At 35.5% G+C, this 17728-nt stretch overlaps 1 protein-coding gene across 6 annotated transcripts in view; it reads left to right on the top strand.

The window, feature by feature from the left end:
* Nucleotides 1-17728, top strand: part of PTBP3 (polypyrimidine tract binding protein 3) — a 113820-nt gene that overhangs the window by 56023 nt on the left and 40069 nt on the right. For 5 of the 6 annotated variants that reach the window (XM_039240504.1, XM_039240496.1, XM_039240530.1 and 2 more), the window contains exons 3-5: nt 3817-3986; nt 7760-7906; nt 17239-17403. In XM_039240504.1, coding sequence (XP_039096435.1) covers nt 3817-3986; nt 7760-7906; nt 17239-17403 — 482 coding nt within the window. The remainder of the gene's footprint in view (nt 1-3816; nt 3987-7759; nt 7907-17238; nt 17404-17728) is intronic. The other variant, XM_039240515.1, reaches the window with a different exon arrangement.

Raw genomic sequence — 17728 nt, 5'->3', positions numbered from 1 at the left:
AAGCCCCACGTGGGACTCTGCACTGACAGCATGGACATAGCCTGCTTGGGATTCTCTCTCCCCTCCTCCTCTGTCTCTCTCCTTCTCTCCTCTCCCCCTCCTCCTGTCTCTCCCTCTCCCTCTCCCCCCTCCTCTCCCTCTCCCCTCCCCTCTCTTCCCCTCTCTCCTCTCTTCCCCCCTCCTCCTCCTCCTCTCTCTCCCTCTCACCTCTCCTCTCTCCCTCTCCCTTACTCTCCTCTCTCTCCCCTCCTCTTCCCTCTCCCCCCCTCCTCTCCCCTCTCCCCCCTCCCTCTCCCCCTCCTTTGCCCATGCATTCTCTCTTTCAAAAATAAATAAATAAACATTAAGACTAAAGAAATAAAAGCCTTCCTCTACTTACTCTCTTTGGAACCTGACTAATATGTAGCAAGTATTAAGTAATTTTCAATGCATCATTCAATAAAATTTGAGATTTTACAAGCTAAATATTTTGAATGCTGATTTTCATAATAAACATTTTGGAAAGTCTCTTTTTTTTGTACATAATGTAATTCTTCAGAGTCATGTATTTAATACATTAGAATTTCCTTGTTTCCTGTTGACTTTTATTAAATTATGGCCATATGATGGCTTATATATATACTTTTCATTTTCAGATTATTTATCAAGTCTTTGGCTATCACCTTTTCTGGGGTCATTCTTAGATTTTTAGGTTTCATAGAATATTAAAATTTTTAGCTAATTTTGAGCGGTGTCTTAAATTTTCCAAAGTAAGCACTTATGAGAGAAAAAAATCACTGTTACCTATAGTCATCATTTTAATACCAAAAAAGTAGAAAAACGGTCACTTCTAGATAAAACAGTCTTTCTTAAGAAAATCACGACATATTGATTATTATGTGCTAGGCATTACACCTTGTATTTAAATATGTTATCTAATTTATTTTTCAAAATAGCCCTGTTACACTCATTTTACTAGAAAAGAATTTGAGGCTCAAACTTCCCTAGAACAAGATGTCTGATTTAATAGCCCATGCTCTTGACATTGCTCAGGCACTTTTATACTTTAGAACAATTAACAACCTAAAATGGTAGGGGTTTATAATTGAATATTTCTTGATAAAAATTTGTGACCAGGGGCGCCTGGGTGGCTTAGTTGGTTAAGTGTCTGACTTTGGCTCAGGTCATGGTCTAGTGGTCTCTGAGTTCGAGCCCAGCATCAGGCTCTGTGCTGACAGCCAGCTCAGAACCTGGACCCTCCTTCAGATTCTGTGTCTCTCTCTCTCTCTTTCTCTGCCCCTCTCTGCTCATACCCTGTCTCTGTCTCTCTCTCTCTTCTAAGAATAAACAAACATTAAAAAAAATTTTTTTTTTAATTTGCTACCATAGCTCTTTATTTGATAGTAGAACACAAGTTCACAGAGCATGTGTGGGCATTCATTTTTACTCACAGTTTTACAGAGATGATGAAAAATCTCTGGTAAAGAAACCACTTTTGGGTGCCTGGGTAGCTCAGTCCATTAAGCATGAACTGTTGGTTTCAGCTCAGGTCATGATCTCACAGTTTGAGAGTTTGAGTTCCACAAGGGGCTCTGTGCTGACAGCGCAGCACCTGCTTGATATTCTTTCTCCCTTTTTCTCTGGTCCTCCCCGGCTCGTTCGCGCGCTCTCTCTCTCTCTCTCCCCCTCAAACATAAATAAGCTTTTTTTTTTTCTTAAACCTTTTCAGTGTTCTTCGTTTGTTTTGGAATATTCTGGGTAAACTGATAAAATCCCATTGCTTCTGGTTTTTTCCAGTTTTTAACACCTTGTGCTGGTTAAGAAAGCTCAAGATGGCGGTATTCATCTAGGCAAGGGAGGGTGCAAAAGGGTAGACTCCATCCCCAGCTTTCACTGTTGTTGAAGACATGGTGTTTAGTGTTCTAATTTAATGACAGTTATCATTATAGTTTACATAAATCTGCACATACTTTGAAAATGTATGTCCATGTCAAGTTGCTTGCTTTTTTATAGGAATGGTTAAGACATTTGGAGATGTTTGTGCTAAAAAAAAAATACCTTGAAACTGTAGTTTGAATGACTTGCTAGCTCTGTACAACAGTGATTAAGTCTCTGAATTTCTGTCTCTTCATCTGTTAAAATTAATACTTAGTATATTTTTATTTGTCTACTCAAATGAGGCAGTATAAGTGAACTAGAAACTAAGGGACATTTCAGGTGGCTGCAAGCCAGTTGGGGTGTTTAGAGCAGGATAGTGTGGTTGATAGGATGTTGAACCTGAGTGGGGGTGGAGGAGGGACTGAGACTAGAGGGAGGTAGAGTAGAAGTGGAAATGATCAGAGGTGAGCTTGGGGACATTGAGAATGGACATTAAAAATGTAATTAGTCATTTTGGAGGGGGAAACAATATTTCTGGGTGACTGAGAAGAGAAGAAATCTCTGGTCTCTCAGATTAATTTTCAATAAACGTTTGACTGCCTGTTTTCCACAGTCTTGCTTGGCATTTAATATATACAGGCACAGACCAGTGAGGACCTGAAGGAGCTGGTAGTGTTTGGGGTCTGGGTAGGCTGCTGCCTGCATTCATGAACAGAGAATTTGGGACTGAGTGCTGATTTGGGTATTAAGTCAAGGTACTCACTTGAAAGCAAGTTGAGTCTGTGCCACAGATATGGGTACACAATATTACCATATAATTTTTATGTGGTTCTCATGTTATATAGTATATCAATATACTAAGTACTAATGGTTTATTTAGAACCATTAGACATCTGATAGCAAAGTTCTGTTAATGTTTGGAAAGATGACAATTTTAGGCATTCGGAAAGATTGTTTTTTCCTCCTAATAGTGCTAAGTTTGGTATTGTTTAACATTAAAAAACAAAAAAACACTAATGAAATTTAGGGCTTTCAGATAATTTGCATTCAGTCTTATATGGTGCTGTTTTTTTCAGAGGAAAAGCATTTCTGAATCTTATGTACATAAATTTGAGTATTCATTATAGGCTTATCAGTTCTAGTTACTGTCAGTGTTAAAAGGAGTTAAATAAAATTTAGCTGTAAACTGGGATAATGGATTTCTTTATTGTGCAGCAGTCTTCTCAAACTTCAGATTGCAACAAAATCATCTGGAGGGCATTTTAAATACAGGTTGCTGGGTGCCACCTCTTAGGTTCTGATTTAGTAAGTCAGGTGGGACTGAATATTTGCATTTCTAATAAGATGCTTATGTTAAAACCTACTGTTACATGGTAAGGAATAAAATTATCTTAGGAAACCACAATTTAGCTTTTAAAAAGCACTTTATAAATAGATTAAAAAATACATAATGCCTAAGAAATAAACTTAATTTTCATAATGATACAGCTCGAATCTAAATCCCCTCAGGACGTGGTAAATATAAAATTTCTTTTATAGTCTTTTCTAAAGGTTAATTGTTCATACTTATTTATTTAACACTAGAACAAATTAGCAGAATACCTTTAAAAATATATTAAAGACATTATAAACATTATTATTCTCTATTCACTATAGTTGATTATTTAGAGGAATTTGATACCTCTATATATGCACTCTGTTTATGCAGTACTTTTCTTTGAAGTTAAAAATCAAACTCCCAAGTTTTTGAAAATTTAATACTTGCCATGAAAAACCAAAAACACCCATACATTGAAAGCGGATGGTTTGGTTTTCCACTGCCCTTCACTTTGATCAGCCCTGTAGTTTCCTGAATTTCAAAAACTAAAACTATTGGAGATGAAATGTGACAATAGGGTTAATGTAGTATGTCAACCTAAATTAGTTTCAGTAATTTAAAAAAATCTTATATTTTTTTAGCTAATGGGAATGACAACAAGAAATTTAAAGGAGATAGACCTCCCTGTTCGCCTTCCCGTGTTCTCCATCTTCGCAAAATTCCAAGTGATGCCACCGAAGCAGAGGTCATATCATTAGGTCTACCATTTGGCAAAGTAACTAATCTTTTGATGTTGAAAGGAAAGAGCCAGGTATGTAATATTTAAAGATTGAACCATAGTGATTATCTCTGGGTACTAGTGTTAACGATGACTTTTATTTTCTTGAGCTTTTCTGTATTTTCTAAATTTCATTTCACTTACATAAATAAGGTTTTTAAATAGAATCTTTTTGTGTATGACAGCAACAAACAAAAATAATAACAGCATGTAGGATTATCTATTATTCAATGACTTGTCCTTTCCTTCCTGAACAAAATAATTTTATTATTTTTTATTATTTTTTTTTAAATTTTACATTCTTAATTACAAAATAGTTTATGAAAATACCCTATGATTAATCAGAAGACCAAGACAGAGAGAGGATATAAATCATACCTCATTGACAGTTAAAGAATAAGTTTTCCAAAATCTGTATAGAAATGTGTAGTATATTTTAGTTGTAGAATTAACATATAACTTCTTTAATAATTCGAAAGAGACTGTTAGAGGTTCTTCATTTCAAAAGTTAATAGGTTTTCTTAAGATGAATAAGGAAACTTGCTTTAATGGTGATGTGACAAAAATATAATATTTGTTATGTTGATTTAAGTAATCACCTACTTTTTTGTTCCAACTCAGACCCCATTAGGATGAATTCTTTAGTTTTTTCCCAGTTTTTGGTTGTCCTGAAAATCTTTTAAACTGAGCATTGCTGGTAAGAAGACGACAACAGATTTAGGCTCTAGATATCTGTAGTACATTGTGATAAGTCCCTATGTTCTTACACTTTAGTAAATAAGTTTAAGAAACATTAATATATTTATAAATAGATTGGTACGTATTAGAACATGAAAGAGATTATGATGTCTCATTCTGGCCCTTTAGTAAACTAACATTCCTATTTAATTCAGATGAGCTTATTTAAATCTGGAGAGGCTAAATAACATCTTTTAGTCTTCAGCTCTTTTGTGTTTATACATTTATCTTATGTCTTTTAGAAATCTTACATGTGCCTGGATCTTTATTTTAACTCAGTTGCCACTATTGAGAATATATAGTTTGGGTGGTTTAAAAAGAGCCAACATAGCCAAGTCTAATGATGTATTAGAGATGTATCGGATATATGTGTCATGTATATTATCATGTTTCATATAGTGTGTCCTGTACATTCTGTTAGATGGTTGGAAGGGGCAGCAGGCAGCGTCACAATTTGTTTTTGTCTCTGCTATCAGTTCTGGGTTTATTATTTATCTGTAGTGCTGTTATGTTAACTGCTTATCTTTTGATCATAAATCATGTTTAGAAAATATTTTGTTAGTAATATACTTTAGCAAGAGAGTGTGATGTGAGTCAGAACTATGCGTAGCCGTAATCTTTCTAATGGTGCTTAGAGGTGGAGTGTTGAGGGCAGCATGGGGAATATTTTCACCAGCCATTCTGTGGTTAGTGACTTTTGGGGTTTTTTCCCACCTCTTATTATGAAAATTGATTTCTTTGGATACTTTGGAAACACCTAAATAATTTTTTTTACTGGGCTCCATGTGGAAAAAATATTTTTATGTATGAATTTTAAGTTATATATACTTTCAGGAAAAATTTTGCATAACAACAATCATGTATTCCAAAGTTGATGTTTAGCTTTTCCTTTGTGTAATTAATGTTAGACATTGAGTTTAGTTCTTTACATTTATGAAGGAGTTTTCAGAAAGATACTCTTCCTCTGTACAGTAAATATTATTAGCAAACAGTCACACATTCTTTGTTGAAAACGTGGTTAAAAATCAGATTAGTATTGCTTTTTGGTTAGCTTGATCGTTTTTATCCTCTTAGAAAAAGTAGTAAAAGCACATTACTGATACAGATAGTAGTTTAAAATATTTTTTATATAGTTTATTTATTTCTGAGACAGAGAGAGACAGAGCATGAGTGGGGGAGGGGCAGAGAGAGAGGGAGACACAGAATCTGAAACAGACTCCAGGCTCTGAACTGTCAGCACAGAGCCCAACGCAGGGCTCGAACCCATGAATCGTGAGATCATGACCTGAGCTGAAGTCGGATGCTTAACCTACTGAGCCACCCAAGCGCCCCCCAGATAGTGGTTTTATTTTTTTAATTTATTTATTTTTTAATTTTTATTTTTTATTATTATTTTTTATTTTTATTTTTTTACAAATAGTTTATTGTCAAATTAGTTTCCACATAACCAGATAGTGGTTTTAAAGTGCATTTCTTGAAGATAGCAGAATTTTGTTTGTTTATTGAGGATCAATTAATTAATGATATTTGATCCATTGTGATGTGGCTAATATTACTACTTCATAGAATATTGTTAGTTCTGTTAAATCATTTAATTGGTTCAGTTGTGACATTTGATTGATACACATTTAACATTTGTCAAGTTAATATTCCTTAACTGGGATATTTGCCAAATAGAAACACTTATTAAGATAACTATAAACAAATAAATAGTTTGACTTACGGATATTTGCCATTTCCTCTGTTTAGGAAATTTTGTTAATAAATGCATATCTTTATAAATAAATTGTAAATGTTTATATGTAATTTGAAGTGGTTACCATACATGTGCTAATCACCTGCTCTGTTGCGGTAAAAAAAGAATTGAATTATCGAATTAGAAATTTGCACAGATTTGGATCAGGAATTCTTCTTGCATTTTAAATTTGAGATGTTCATTATAGGTAGTTCTGAGGACTTAGAATGGTTAGTATTTCATCTTTGTAACTAACCATTGAGATAGGGTGGCAGAACCTTTCATGGAAGTTTCAGGAGTTCTGACGGCTAAAAGAAGCCATGTATAGAATAAGACTTAGATCCCAAGGAGCCTTTTCTGATCTCAGCTCTTACTATTATTTTTCAAAAATCTACTACTTGTACAATAATCACAGATGTTAAAAGATGAATTTGGTTGCGTAAATTTTAAAGATTTTATTGGCTTTATTCAGGGATTCATGAATCGGGCAGCATCCCATCTAGCAGGTAGAAAGGAGCTGTGAAGAGCAGTGCAAAATGAAAGACTTATAGGCAGCATAGGGTGGGTGGGACCAGGAAGTTACTAGCAGAGTGAATTGTTTGAGGCAAGATCATCTTCCTTTAGGGAATGGTGGAGGTCTGTCATGAAGATAACCTCACTAGTGCTGACCAAGTAATTCCAGATGAACTGGTTTAAGATTTTAATCTTGGGAGAAGTTGAAACTGTAATTGTTGGGTATTTAACTCTTGGTTTGGTGACGTGGGCTTAATACACATAACTTCATTTTAGGCTTGACGTCTCTGTATTTTTTAACACCTCAAAAAGAGTCACTTGAATGATTCGAATCAATATTAGCTTAATGTTGGAAAGAAGTTTTCCCATTTCCCTAACTTGAACAATTGAGCCTTTACACCTGAATGCTGGTTTTATTGTATAATAAACTTAAGTGTATCATAAATAGCTATTTGCTTAAAAGGTAAAAGAGAGCAAATCATTATGCCCCATCTTTGAGAAGTTTATATTTAGGAAAGAACTGTTAAATTCCAACACCTGAAAGCATCCATTTACAGTGCTGATGCTCACCTTTATTTTTTTGCTTTTTTAATTATTTCTAGATTTTAGAAGAAAAAGAAAAAAGAGGAAAACCAAAAACCATATGAAATCATTTATTCAACTGGCAATTTCCCAATCCCAAATCCTTTATTGAACCCAACTTTTCATATGTGTTTTCATTCAGCATCAGTGGTACACTTTGAAGCAAAAGTCTTTTCATAGTTCTTAGCTGTTTTTCAAAAACATGAGCTTTCACTTTACTTTCTTGTGTTTATTGCAGGCTTTCTTAGAAATGGCTTCTGAGGAAGCTGCTGTTACTATGGTGAATTACTACACTCCCGTTACTCCTCACCTTCGAAGCCAGCCTGTTTTTATTCAGTATTCCAATCACAGAGAACTTAAGACTGACAATCTACCTAATCAAGCTGTAAGTACTAAAGGCTTTTTAAAAATTAGCTATACCACATGGTATAATAGCTTAAAATTAATTTTTTATTTCTCAGAGGGAAAAAAAGTCATGTTACTTTCTTCATGTTAGAATGCTTTATTAGTAAAGATTCTGTATATAAATTCTTACCTGAAGGCTTAAGTAGTGCCATTTTAGCATTTCACTGCAAAAATGGCAGATAATTTAGTTTTCTAAAGAGAAAAAACTTACATTCTTATGTATCTCTTAAAATTTCAGGCCTAAAAGGAAGTTTTTACAGAATACACAGAGTATGTAACAAAGGCATTAAGAATTTCAGTGAAGCTTCTATTATGATGTTAACATTTAAGATGTTAATAAGAATTTGTATGGATATGTTCATTAGATGATTTTTGACTCTTCTAGGTGAATGCGGAATGTAGAATATCAACATCTCTAACCTCATTTTTCAGTTTTTATTTTGATATAGCTCATATTGACTCTTTTTTGTCTCTCTAGCTTGATTTGTAGTAGCTAAAATAGTAATTTGAAATTACTTAAGGGTAAGAAAAATTGATCCACAAAAGCAAGAAAGAGGTTTTTTACTATGTTTTGAGCATGTTTGGCCCCTATACTCTTGCCCTAGGCAAAAGAACTCCTCCAGCTCTTTGATTCTTTGTTGAAAGTCATTATAGTGCAAGCTACTGAATTTAAATTACAGTTTTCCACATTTTTAAAACAGTGACTTTTCCTGTGCATAATCGTTAGCTTGTTCTAAGAGCTATCGTAGCATATAATAACCTATATAAACTTAGTGAGATGTTAGATGTTACAGTATTTTTAAATAGTGTAAACTCTTTTAAATGAAAAATTGACTTACAAATTCTAAGTAGCGTCTATTCTCATGGTAAAACATTCAAACGGTCCAGAAAAGTGAAAATGACAACAACACCACCAACAAACAGTTGTCCAGAAACAGCTAATTAACATCTGCTAACAGTTTGGTGTGTACCCTTTCTCTATCCAGGTGGATTATTATCTGTGTATATAATTTTACATCAGTGAAATCCTAGTGTTTTGAAAGCTATTATTTTTTTCTCTGTAATGTGTCATGGATATTGTTTCATGGCTATAAAGGCAGAATTACTTCATAATTTTTAAATGATACTCTCTTCTATAAGACCACCATAATCTATCCAGTGTCTTAATAGACATTCAGATTGTTTCCAATTTTATACTTTTTAGAAATAGAACTGTAGCAGCATTCTTACATATCTTAGCACACTTGCAACATTTTCTTATTAACATTTGTGCCAGTGAAATTGCTGGGACTCAGCATATGCATATTTTATATTTTGATATGTTACACGATTGCTTTTTTTTAATGTTTATTTTTGAGAAAGAGTGTGGGTTTGTGTGCAGGTGGGGGAGGGGCAGAGAGACAGGGAGACAGAGGATCCCAAGCGGGCTCCATGCTGACAGCAGAGAACCCAATGCGGGGCTTGAACCCATGAACAGTAAGATCAGGACCTGAGCCTAAGTTGGATGCTTAACTGGCTGAGCCACCCAGGTACCCCACATGATTGTTTTTTAAAAAGCGTATGTGCCAGCTTCGGGTGCCACTGAAATGTGTAAGCAAGCAGTTTTCCTGTCATCTTTGTTAGGTGATGAAATCACATCTTATTTTTTACTTAATATTTATTTGATAACTTATAAAGTCGAGTGATTTCTGTTGATGCAGTTTTTTCCCCATTTTTAAAACCGTGGTGAAATATATATAAAATTTACTATTTTGACCATTTATAAGTGCTGAGCAGCATTAGGTACATTCACATGTGCAACCCATCACCACCATCTGTCTCCAGAATTCTTTCACCTTGGAGCACCAGGTTATGGTCTCATAGTGTGTAAGATTAGGCCCCCGCATCCAGCTCTGCACTGACAGTGAGAGCCTGTTTGGGATCTCTCTCACTCTCCTCCCCCTTCCTTCTCTCTGTCTGTCTGTCTGTCTCTCCCTCTATCTCTCTCTTTCTCAATAAATAAACTTTAATTTTTTAATGTTTTATTTATTTTTGAGAGAGAGAGACCCTGTGAGCAGGAGAGGGACAGGGAGAGAGGGAGACACAGAATTTGAAGACAAATTCCAGGCTCTGAGCTAGCTGTCAGCATAGAGCCCGATGTGGTGCTCAAACCCACAAACTATGAGATCATGACCTGAGCTGAAGTCGGATGCGTAACCGACTGAGCCACCCAGGTGCCCCTCAATAAATAAACTTTAAAAAAAATTAAAAAAATTATTTCACCTTCCCAAATTGAAACTCTGTACCCTAAACACTAATTCTTCATTCCCCTGTCCCCCTAGCCTCTGGCAACCACAGTCTACTTTCTATCTCTGTGAGTTTTGTCTACTAATGCAGTTTCAAAAATATTTTTACATAGTAGTCAAATCTCTTAAGATTGTATTATGGTTTCTGATTTTGATACCATGTTCATAAGGACCTAACATAGCAACATCAAAAAAATTGGTTTTTATCTGTGTTTTCTTCTCATATTTTTGTTTTAGTTTTTATTTTAATGTTTAATTTTTTTTTTTTTTACTAGAAATATTTTGGCGGTAGAGAGTAGTCTTTGAGGGTAGGCTTTGATCTCTTTTTTAACTCCCAGTGACCAGTTTCTCCTCTGTTAATTTTTTTGAATAACCCATTTATTATCCACTCATGTGAAACTTGTCCTTTGTCATGTTCTAGTTTTCTGTACACTTGCGTGCCTACTTAAAAGCACACATGTATACCCTTCCTGGACATGCATACACATTCTATTTGCATGGCCCTGATATACCCTCTTGTATGTGCTACTCACATGGTGTGCATTCCATGTCTAATCCAGACTACCATTTGAATTCGATTTTGTTCCATTCCTGTTTTCATGTCTCCAGGGCTAATGTCTCCAGCATTAATATTTTGTAGGGCAAAGCCCTCTTCTTTACTCTCTTTTCAGACATTAACTAGTTACTGTATTTTACCTCTCCATATATAATAGAATTATTTAGATAACTCCTACCCCCCCAAAAAAACAAATTGGAATTGGGTTGATTTTATAAATTAATTTGAGAAAATTAACATACTTATATTGCTCTATGATTCTTTTGTCTCCTGTCTTTCACTAGAGTTTTAAATTTTCATTCATGTAAGTTATTGCAGTTTTCTTACCAGTGTGATTCCTAAATATGTTAGAATAAGTCTTGAAAAAGAAATAGCAATTTAATAAAACTCTTAAAGACTGGATTATTCTAAAGGGAAACCGTGAGGAATCCCAGTTGCTTGGCAACCAAAGCCAGCCGAAATGACCTAGTTTATTCTTCGATAGCCTTGATTTCTTCCTAGTGCCCTTTCCATTTTGTTACTTTTGTGCAATTTTTATGCATTGATGTTTGATAAAATATAATAGTTTTTCTTTTATTCAAAGTCCTACACCAGTATTGAAGTCAGAATTGAAGGTACTTGTTTGCATATATAAAATGTACCAAAGGTCTTTTTTTTTTTCTGACTGCCCCATGAAACTAATAAATTACTATTTCATTATCTTTTATACTCTGACTAGCAAGGTACCCCAAAACATGCACATAACTTCTTTTCCACCCTATGGACATACTTGCCAGAGGGTCAGGTGAATATCAAATATTTTTTTAACTTTTTTATTTATGAGAGAGAGAGAGAGAGAGAACACAAGCAGTGGAGAAGGGCAAAGGGAAAGAGAGAGATAATCTTAAGCAAGGTTTGCTCCCTGCACAGAGCTCAGCCTGGGATCATGACCTGAGCTGAAATCAAGAGTCAACTGCTCAACCAATGGAGGAGCCCCTCAGATATCTGTATCCTTTTATTTAAACTAAAATTATAGTTGGGATGCCTGGGTAGCTCAGTTGGTTAAGCAACCAACTCTTGGTTTTGGTTCAGGTCATGATCTCATGATTTAGTGAGTTCATGCCCCACATTGGGCTCCACGCTGGCAGTGCAGAGCCTGCTTGAGATTCTCTCTCTGCCCCTCGCCCACTTGTGCTTTCTCTGTCTCTCTCAAAATAAATAAGCTTAAAAAATTTGTAAACTAAAACTATAGCTAAAAACTTTAGATGATAATTTGAGGTACAGCATTTGGGAAATGGTTTTCTTAATAACCATCATTAGGGTGTAGACAGTTTTGTTTTTACCCTGTGAATGGACATTTATAAATCTGCAGAGATAACTGGAAAGATTTTGCCTAAAAATGTTTTCTTAAAAAATCAGCAAACCCTACACTTAAGATCCGTGCATTTTATTGTACATTCATTTCTATCTCCATTTTAGAAATGTCTATTTTACATTATCCAGGCATGTTTAAATTTTATGTGAAGCCGGGGTGCCTGGGTGGCTCAAGTCGTTTGGGCGTGACTTCCGCTCAGGTCATGATCTTGCGGTTCGTGGGTTCCAGCCCCGCATTGGGCTCTGTGCTGACAGCTGGCTCAGAGCCTGGAGCCTGTTTTGGATTCTGTGTCTCCCTCTCTCTCTGACCCTCCCCTGCGCGCGCGCGCGCGCTCTCTCTCTCTCTCTCAGAAATAAATAAAACGGGGGCGCCTGGGTGGCTTAGTCGGTTAAGCGTCCGACTTTCGCTTAGGTCATGATCTCGCGGTTCTTGGGTTCGAGCCCCGCGTTTGGCTCGGGCTCTGTGCTGACAGCCAGCTCAGAGCCTGGAGCCTGTTTCAGAGTCTGTCACTCCCTCTCTCTCTGACCCTCCCCTGCTCACGCTGTCTCTCTCTCTCCTAGAAATAAATAAAACATTTAAAAAAAAAAAGAAATAAAACGTTAAAAAAATAATAATAAATTTTATATGAGATCTGTTTGTCTTTCCCCCACCTTGATAAAATATTCGCATTTCCAGTCATGCTACTGCTGTTTCCTTTATTAAGTTATTACAACTATTCCAGAGAGTTTGTTTATAAAACATTTAAAAAATTATCTCCCATAGGAGGAATTCTACTGCCTCATAATTTTTAGCATCAAATACACAGAACATAAATCTTCTATGTGAAATAATCTCTTTATATTAAGAAAACATTTCACATTCTTCCCTACCCCTGACTTTTCTGTTGCCCTCTGTGGAGAGTATGCCTCAGTTTTATTTTTTTACCTGAATGTTTTGCCTAATTAGAAATTGAAACTATAGTGTTACTTATTAAATAAATCTATCTTCTTTTCAGGTGTTATTTTCTCAGATTTTTATTGTCAAAAGCATTTCTTGCATGCCTGCTCCTCAGAGACCTTTGTACTCAGTGCTCTGTGAAATACTAATTCTACTAATGCAGAATATATGGAGAATTGTAGAATGATTAAGACAGTATATACCATGGCTTCTCATATTTCTCCACTGTGGTATTCCATATGCCAAAGAGGAAGAGTGAAGAAGAGGAGCTATAATAAAAAGAGTAATATCAGTAGCAGGAAGCATATATTTAGAATTGTTTAATAAGAGGGATTGGTAGAATGATTGATGGCATAATGAAGTAAAGTCAGCAAGGTTAAGTTTCCTTTTGGTTGTGTAGGCTTAGTTTTGTTAAGATTAAATCACCCTGATCTAAGAGAAAAAAGAACCGTTATTCCACTTAGAACCTCTCTATGATGAAGTCTTTGCCTAGATGTTCTACAGTTATATTCAGTATGGTAGCTGCTAACTACATGTGGCCAACTTTAAATAAATTTAAAAATGAAAAATTTAAGGGCACCTGGCTGGCCCAGTAGGAAGAGCATACACCTCTTGATCTTGGGGTCATGAGTTTGAGTCCCACATGTTCTCGTCTGCTAATTCTACCTTCTGGGTCTTTTTTAAATTATTATGATTAATTGACCCCACCCTCTCCTAATTATAGGCTCAAAGTGGAAGTATGAATCAGTTTTCAAACTTGAAAGCAGTAGAACCCATTTTCCAAATAAACTCTTACTGAGGATCCCAGTGTAAAATACATGAGATAAACTCTGCTTTTGAAGCAGGATTGGGATGCTCAGTATTCCATACACATGGCTGTTTTAGAAGAGCATAGTTTTGAAAACAAATGATATAAAACTTTCAAATAATTATTCATACATTGTTCTCAAAGATGATGATGTGTTTGGAAACTGAATGTTGGGTGCTTTGAACATTACATGTTACATAAAAATCTATATGGCTTTAAAATGCTGTTAAAAGGTATTAAAAAAAAGAGATGCATATAAGCATAAAAGTGAAAGTTGTTGCAGGGCACCTGGGTGACTCAGTGGGTTAAGTGTCCAACTCTTGGTTTCAGCTCAGGTCATGATCTCACAGTTCATGGGTTCAAGATCTTCATCAGGCTTTGCGCTGCTGGTGCGTAGAGCCTGCTTAGGATTCTCTCTCTCCTTCTACCTCATTCTCTCTCCTCAAAATAAATAAATTTTTAAAAAGTGGAAGTTCATCTATTAAGCATACACAAAGTTAAAAGATAGTTTTCAGAAAGATACTTCTTTTAATGTTATTTATCATAGCATAATGTCTCACATCAGAGAGACGATATAATAAACTAAAAATTAAAGTCATGAAAACAAAACTCAAGAAATGTTAATTTAAAATAACATACAGAGTACTGTGATCATTAAAATTGGAAGTGACTACAATATGTAAAAAACTGGTGAGATTTTTTTTTCATTTTATGGCACAAACTATCACCATTCTTAAGGAATGACAAGAATGGAACAAAGAGATTGTTGAAAATTTGCATTTAATTTCATTAATCATTAACCATGCTTTTTTTCCCTTCAATTTTTCCTTCTTTCACCCACTTCATTTTTAAATTATGGTTTTAAGTTTTGAGATAGTCACAAAATTGGGAAAGAGTTGCAGATATAATACAAGTTTTGATTTCTTCAGGCATTTATGAATAAGTTGCTTACCTGCTCTGTCTTCATTGTCCAGTACTTCAGTGTGCATTTTCTAGAAGCAAGGACATTCTCCTACACAACCAAAATATAGAGGTTAAAATTAGGAAATTGACATTCAGTCCTCAGTCCCCATTCAAGTTTTGCCCGTCATCCCAATAATGTTTGTTAGAGTAAAACAAACATTATTTAAAATCACATGTTTTGTTTAGAAGTTATGTCTTTTAGTGTTCTTTAGTCTGAAACAGTTCCTCAGGTTTTGACTCCCTTGACCTTGATTTGACACTTTAGATAATTATAGGCAGACTATCTTTTGTATTTCCCTGAATTTGAGTTTATCTGGTATTGCCTTGTGATTGCATTCAGTATACATAGTTTTGACAGGAACATCATAGAAGCGATGTCCTTTTTTTCTCATTGCATATCAGGTGGCACATAATTTCAGTTTGTTGCATTACTGATGTTGTGCTCTTGAGTTCCTGGATGAGGCTTATGTTTGGCCTCTCCACTGTGAAGTCATGGCTTACAAAGGGGGAAAGAGGAGTGTATTAGGGGAAGATATTTAAGGCAGTATACATATACTTCTCCTTATTAACTGTCAGTGTATATCAGTATGAACTTAACGTTTCCTGTTTTATTTGATGGGTTATTATTTGTTAAAATCACTATTTTGATTGTCAAACTGTCCTATATTTGGCCAGTAGGAGCCCCTTCAGGAAGCTATCTTCTGTCTTTTGGCATGTTTCCATAAATCTTTGAACACTTCTTTGCATTCTAGTAAAAACAAACAAAACCAAATAAACAAAAAAGTTGCTCATTTTGTACTTTCTTTGCTCCAGCTCTGGAACTAGACCTGTTTTAGGACACTCTGGGTTTTTTTTAGTGGCACATGCTATTTAGAAACTTGAATGCCGAATGAAATCTTGGCATTTGCAACAATATGGATCTACCTAGTAGGTGTTAGGCTAAGTGAAATAAATCAGACAGAGAAAGACAAATAAGTGATTTACTTATATGTGGTATCTAGAAAATAAATGAAAAACAAAAAACAGATTTTTAAATACAGAGAGCAAACTAATAGGTGCCACGTGGGGATGTAGTTAGATGGGGTTGGTAAAATAGGTGAAGGTGTTAAGAAGTACAGACCCCCAGTTATAAAATAAATAAGTCATGTAGATGAGAAGTACTGCATAGGAAATATAGTCAATAATATTGTACTAGTGTTGTGCAGTGGCAGATGGTGACTCACTTGTGGTATTGAGTAATATATAGAATTGCCAAATCACTATGTTGTACACTGGAAACTAATATACCATTATATGTCAACTATAATTTAATAACAATAATAAAAATAGACCTTTCCAGGAGTCTGATAGAAGTGGGGTTCAGAATTGTATTTGAGATATTTTCAGATTTTCATCAAGCAGTTTGTATTTAAGTGCACTGTTTACAGTCTTCTGTGTGACTCAGATAAATCAAATCATTTAACCCATCCTAGACTCAGTTTTCTCATCTGAAAAGAATACAATACATACCTCATAAATTGTTGTGAGAAGTAAAGAGAGATTTGTACAGTGAATGCATAGAATGATACCTATAATTAGTGCTCCATAAAAGTTCTATTACAAATACATATTATTGTTTTCTTGCTAAATAAAAAGAAAAACTTGTCTGCCTACCCCTGCTTGGGTTCTTCCACCCTGTTTTAGGCTGCCCTGCCATTGAATTACCTCCTTACCTCAGTCAGGCCCTCAGGGACCTCCTCTTCACCCCACTTGGACTGTCTCCACTCCATTGGTTCACACCATGTGGATGCTTTCCTAATTCTTTTTGGGCTTTGGCACTCCTGCCAGGCTAGTCTCTTCTGGATGCCTAAGTTCTTATCCTTTTCGTATTCCTCAGGTTCTGATGTCTAACAGTGAGCCACTCTCACACTAGATACCTTTCTTGCCTTGTCTGGGCACAGGTTCCCCTTGCCAGGCACCCTGCCATGCAGTGCTGTCCTCACATTGCTCAGGCTCTGATGCTCATGCCAGGATGTCTTCCTGTAGGGATGCATTCCCAACCCTTTCTGAACCCCACAGCTCCATATTTGCATTTATCATGTTCCACCCAAAGGTTTAGAACTCAGTGGGTCAGGGAGGGAAAAAGAAGAGGGATTTAAGTGGTTTTTAAGTCATCTTTAATCTTACTTTCACATTGGTTTTTTTTTTTTCCTGTTACTTAAAAATTAGGAAATAAAAATCATCCCCACATTTTCTTCTTTTTTTGCCATGTGTTTTTTTTTTCATTTCTTCACGTAACTTTATTGTTCTTAAATATTGTGTCGTCATAAGAAAGCAAGTCTTTTGAATCTTAACTGATTACAAATTTAGGATATGTGCATCTAGAGAAAGTAGATATGTATTTTTTTCTGATTTTTGGATTGTTTTATAGAGAGCCCAAGCTGCACTGCAGGCTGTCAGTGCTGTCCATTCGGGAAGTCTGGCCCTTCCTGGAGCTCCTACTAATGAAGGCACGGTTCTACCTGGGCAGAGCCCTGTGCTCCGAATAATTATTGAAAACCTCTTTTACCCTGTTACTCTGGAAGTTCTTCATCAGGTAAAGTGGAGCAGTACTCTTATGAGGCCAATGTGACCTCTGTAACTTTTAATATTTTCTATCTTTACTCTTTTTTATTTTGGTTATTGATTTTGGTTGGTATATATGTTTAAGTAATAATAATAATAAACCTTCAGCATCCTGTTTTTTATGTAAGAAATAGTATCAACTAGAGATAATTTTTTAAATGTTTAAGAGAGAGAGAGCGCGCATAAGTGGGGGAGGGACAGAGAGAGAGGGAGACACAGAATCTCAGGCAGACTCTAGGCACTAGGCTGTCAGCAGAAGCTGACTCAGGGTCCAGAGTCATGAACCATGATATCAA

Source organism: Hyaena hyaena, unplaced genomic scaffold, assembly GCF_003009895.1.
Source record: "Hyaena hyaena isolate Hyena2069 unplaced genomic scaffold, ASM300989v1 scaffold_6, whole genome shotgun sequence".
NCBI lineage: Eukaryota > Metazoa > Chordata > Mammalia > Carnivora > Hyaenidae > Hyaena > Hyaena hyaena.
The sequence above is the reverse complement of the archived record's forward strand: the minus strand, read 5'-3'. Positions and strand labels throughout refer to the sequence as shown.